Source organism: Vicia villosa, linkage group LG6 (genome assembly GCF_029867415.1).
Source record: "Vicia villosa cultivar HV-30 ecotype Madison, WI linkage group LG6, Vvil1.0, whole genome shotgun sequence".
Lineage (NCBI taxonomy): Eukaryota > Viridiplantae > Streptophyta > Magnoliopsida > Fabales > Fabaceae > Vicia > Vicia villosa.
This window is the reverse complement of record NC_081185.1, coordinates 111,524,904-111,527,777: the sequence shown is the minus strand read 5'-3', so window position 1 is coordinate 111,527,777 and position 2,874 is coordinate 111,524,904. Positions and strand designations below refer to the sequence as shown.

General features: G+C 35.0%; 1 protein-coding gene across 1 annotated transcript; it reads left to right on the top strand.

The window, feature by feature from the left end:
• Positions 1-422: 422 nt before the first annotated feature.
• On the top strand, positions 423-2,658 carry LOC131612101 (subtilisin-like protease SBT4.3). Its single transcript, XM_058883914.1, has 2 exons — positions 423-837; positions 962-2,658. Exons 1-2 carry the CDS (start codon positions 432-434, stop codon positions 2,656-2,658), a joined length of 2,103 nt encoding a protein of 700 aa, XP_058739897.1. The 5' UTR covers positions 423-431.
• Positions 2,659-2,874: the final 216 nt, after the last annotated feature.

Below are 2,874 nucleotides of genomic sequence, written 5' to 3'. Positions count from 1 at the left end.
TTCCCGAGTTCGATTCCTAGACGGGAAATACCGAGTTTAATTCTCAGACGGAACAATACCGCAACTTTTTTACTAGTTTCATAGATGATTCAATATAATAGTGAAATATAATTGTATTTAAATAAAATATTTGTGAATTGTGCTATCAATATTTTGACATTAAAAATATTGACGCAAATTAAGGGCATTCAAAACTTTGAATTCCATTTATATTATAAAACAGATTTGGCCTCTTTAATTCGCGATTTTATATTAAAGATAATACCCAAGCAAATTACTATAATAGAATAGAAGATATAATTTGGTCTTTTTCTGTTTTTTATATAATAATTTGGGTTTGAGCTTTGAACTAACTATTCATCATTTCTAAACTACAAACAATGGCTAAGAATAATGTTTTTCAATTCTTGTTTGCTTTAGTTTTGTCCTCAATGAGTTTTTTGGCTTGTGAGGCCACTCAAATTGGTAATGAATACATTGTATACATGGGCTCACTTCCTAAAGAAGAATCATATTCTCCAACCTCTCATCATTTGAACATGTTGCAACAAGTCTTTGATGGGGGTGACATAAAAAATCTCTTAATTAGAAGTTATAAGAGAAGTTTCAATGGTTTTGCTGCAATACTCAATGATCAACAAAGAGAAAAACTTCTTAACATGAAAGGTGTCGTCTCGGTGTTTCCAAATCAAAACTTTTACCTACAAACGACACGATCGTGGAATTTTCTTGGATTTCCTCAAAAAATCAAAAGAGATCCGATTATTGAGAGTGACTTAATAGTTGGAGTCATTGATAGTGGAATATGGCCAGAATCTGAAAGTTTTAACGACAAAGGTATAAATTTTATATGTCAAAGTTTATAGAGTAGGAAAAAAAAGTAAATGATTAGAAGATTAATAATATTTATAAGTTGAGTGTATTTATTTATTAAGGTGATTAAATTTGTATGATTGATTAGGTCTTGGTCCAATTCCAAAAAAGTGGAAGGGAGTTTGTAAAGGTGGTTCTAACTTCACTTGCAATAACAAACTCATTGGAGCACGATCTTATGGTGATGGGGATAGTGTAAGAGACGAGGTTGGTCATGGAACTCACACAGCATCAACTGCAGCGGGAAGAGAGGTGCAGGGTGTGAGTTTTTTTGATCTTGCAAAAGGAACCGTAAGAGGTGGAGTCCCATCTTCAAGGATTGCAATGTATAAATTATGTGGTGCAAATGGTAAATGTGGTGGTTCTAGTATATTAGGTGCATTTGATGATGCCATTGCTGATGGTGTTGATATCATCTCACTCTCAGTTGGGGGTCGAGATGCACTAGATTTTTTGGATGATGCTATTGCCATTGGTTCTTTTCATGCCATGGAGAATGGAATACTCACATCACATTCTGCAGGAAATAGTGGTCCTGGCGTAAGTACTACTATGAGTGTAGCACCTTGGTTATTTAGTGTTGCAGCAACTACCATAGATCGTAAATTCATTAGTAAGCTTATTCTTGGAAATGGAAAGACTCTAATTGGTAGTTCAGTTAACACTTTCCCCTCAAATGGCACAAAAGTTCCAATAACTAAGGGTACTTGCTCAAATGGCTTAAATAAGACATTGGCGGAAGGTAAGATTGTTTTGTGTGAATCACGAGGGTTTGAAGATTTAGTTTTTCAAAGTGGTGCATATGGTATAGTCTCAAATGTTGAAGAGTCTCTAAATGATGTGGCTTTTGTCTCTGAGATGCCTTCAACTAACTTGAATTCGAAAGACTTTGATCTTGTTCAATCTTACACAGAATCCACTAGATCCCCTGAAGCTGAAATTTTGAAGAGCGAGATCTTACATGATACAACTGCTCCTAGAGTTGTTTCTTTCTCTTCTCGTGGTCCAAATTCAGTGGTTCCAGTTATTATGAAACCAGATATAAGTGCCCCGGGAGTGGATATCTTGGCTGCATATTCACCTCTAGCCCCTCCATCTTCTGGTTTTGGTGACACGAGAAAGGTTGGTTATAACATAGATTCTGGAACCTCTATGGCATGTCCCCACATTTCCGCAATCGCTGCATATGTGAAATCATTTCATCCAAATTGGTCACCTGCGGCTATAAAATCTGCTATCATGACCACAGCAAAACCTGTGAATGGAACTTATAATGATTTGGCTGGGGAGTTTTCTTATGGATCAGGGAATGTCAATCCGCGACTAGCTGTTAACCCAGGACTTATTTATAACATCACTAAAGACGACTATGTGCAAATGCTTTGCAATTATGGTTATGATGATGAAAAAATTAAACAAGTTAGTGGCGATAACTCAAGTTGTCGTGGAACTTCTAACCCATTGTTAGTAAAAGATCTAAATTATCCTGCACTAGTGATTCATGTTGCGCCTCAAAAACCTTTCAATATCAAGTTTCCTAGAACAGTTACAAATGTTGGCTCTCCTAATGCAACCTACAAAGCTATTGTCACTCCTATTCCAAATGTCAAGATTACAGTGGAACCAAATTTTCTTTCATTCAAATCATTAGAAAAGACACAATCATTTGTCGTCACAGCTGTTGGGACTGTAGGACAAAGTCAAACCCTGTTTTCATCGTCACTTGTTTGGTCAGATGGCATCCACAATGTCAAGAGTCCAATCATCGTACACTTAACATCGTAAACTATGCTATTGTTATCGAAAAACAAACATGTGATTCTTTTGTAATATTATTAAGTGATTTTCAAGTATCCAATAATGTATGATTCTCTATAACCAAAAAAAAAATATTCATGTTTATGTTGATTTCTTAAAAAACAACAAGTATCCAATAAATTATGATTATGTGTATAAAAAAAAAATCATGTTTATGTTGATTTATATGGCTACAAAAAAGTA

Coding starts and splice junctions, on each gene's coding strand:
- LOC131612101 (XM_058883914.1), top strand. CDS start 432: ATGAGTTTTTTGGCTTGTGAGGCCACTCAAATTGGTAATGAATACATT. Junction 838..961: donor TGAAAGTTTTAACGACAAAG/GTATAAATTTTA, acceptor ATGATTGATTAG/GTCTTGGTCCAATTCCAAAA.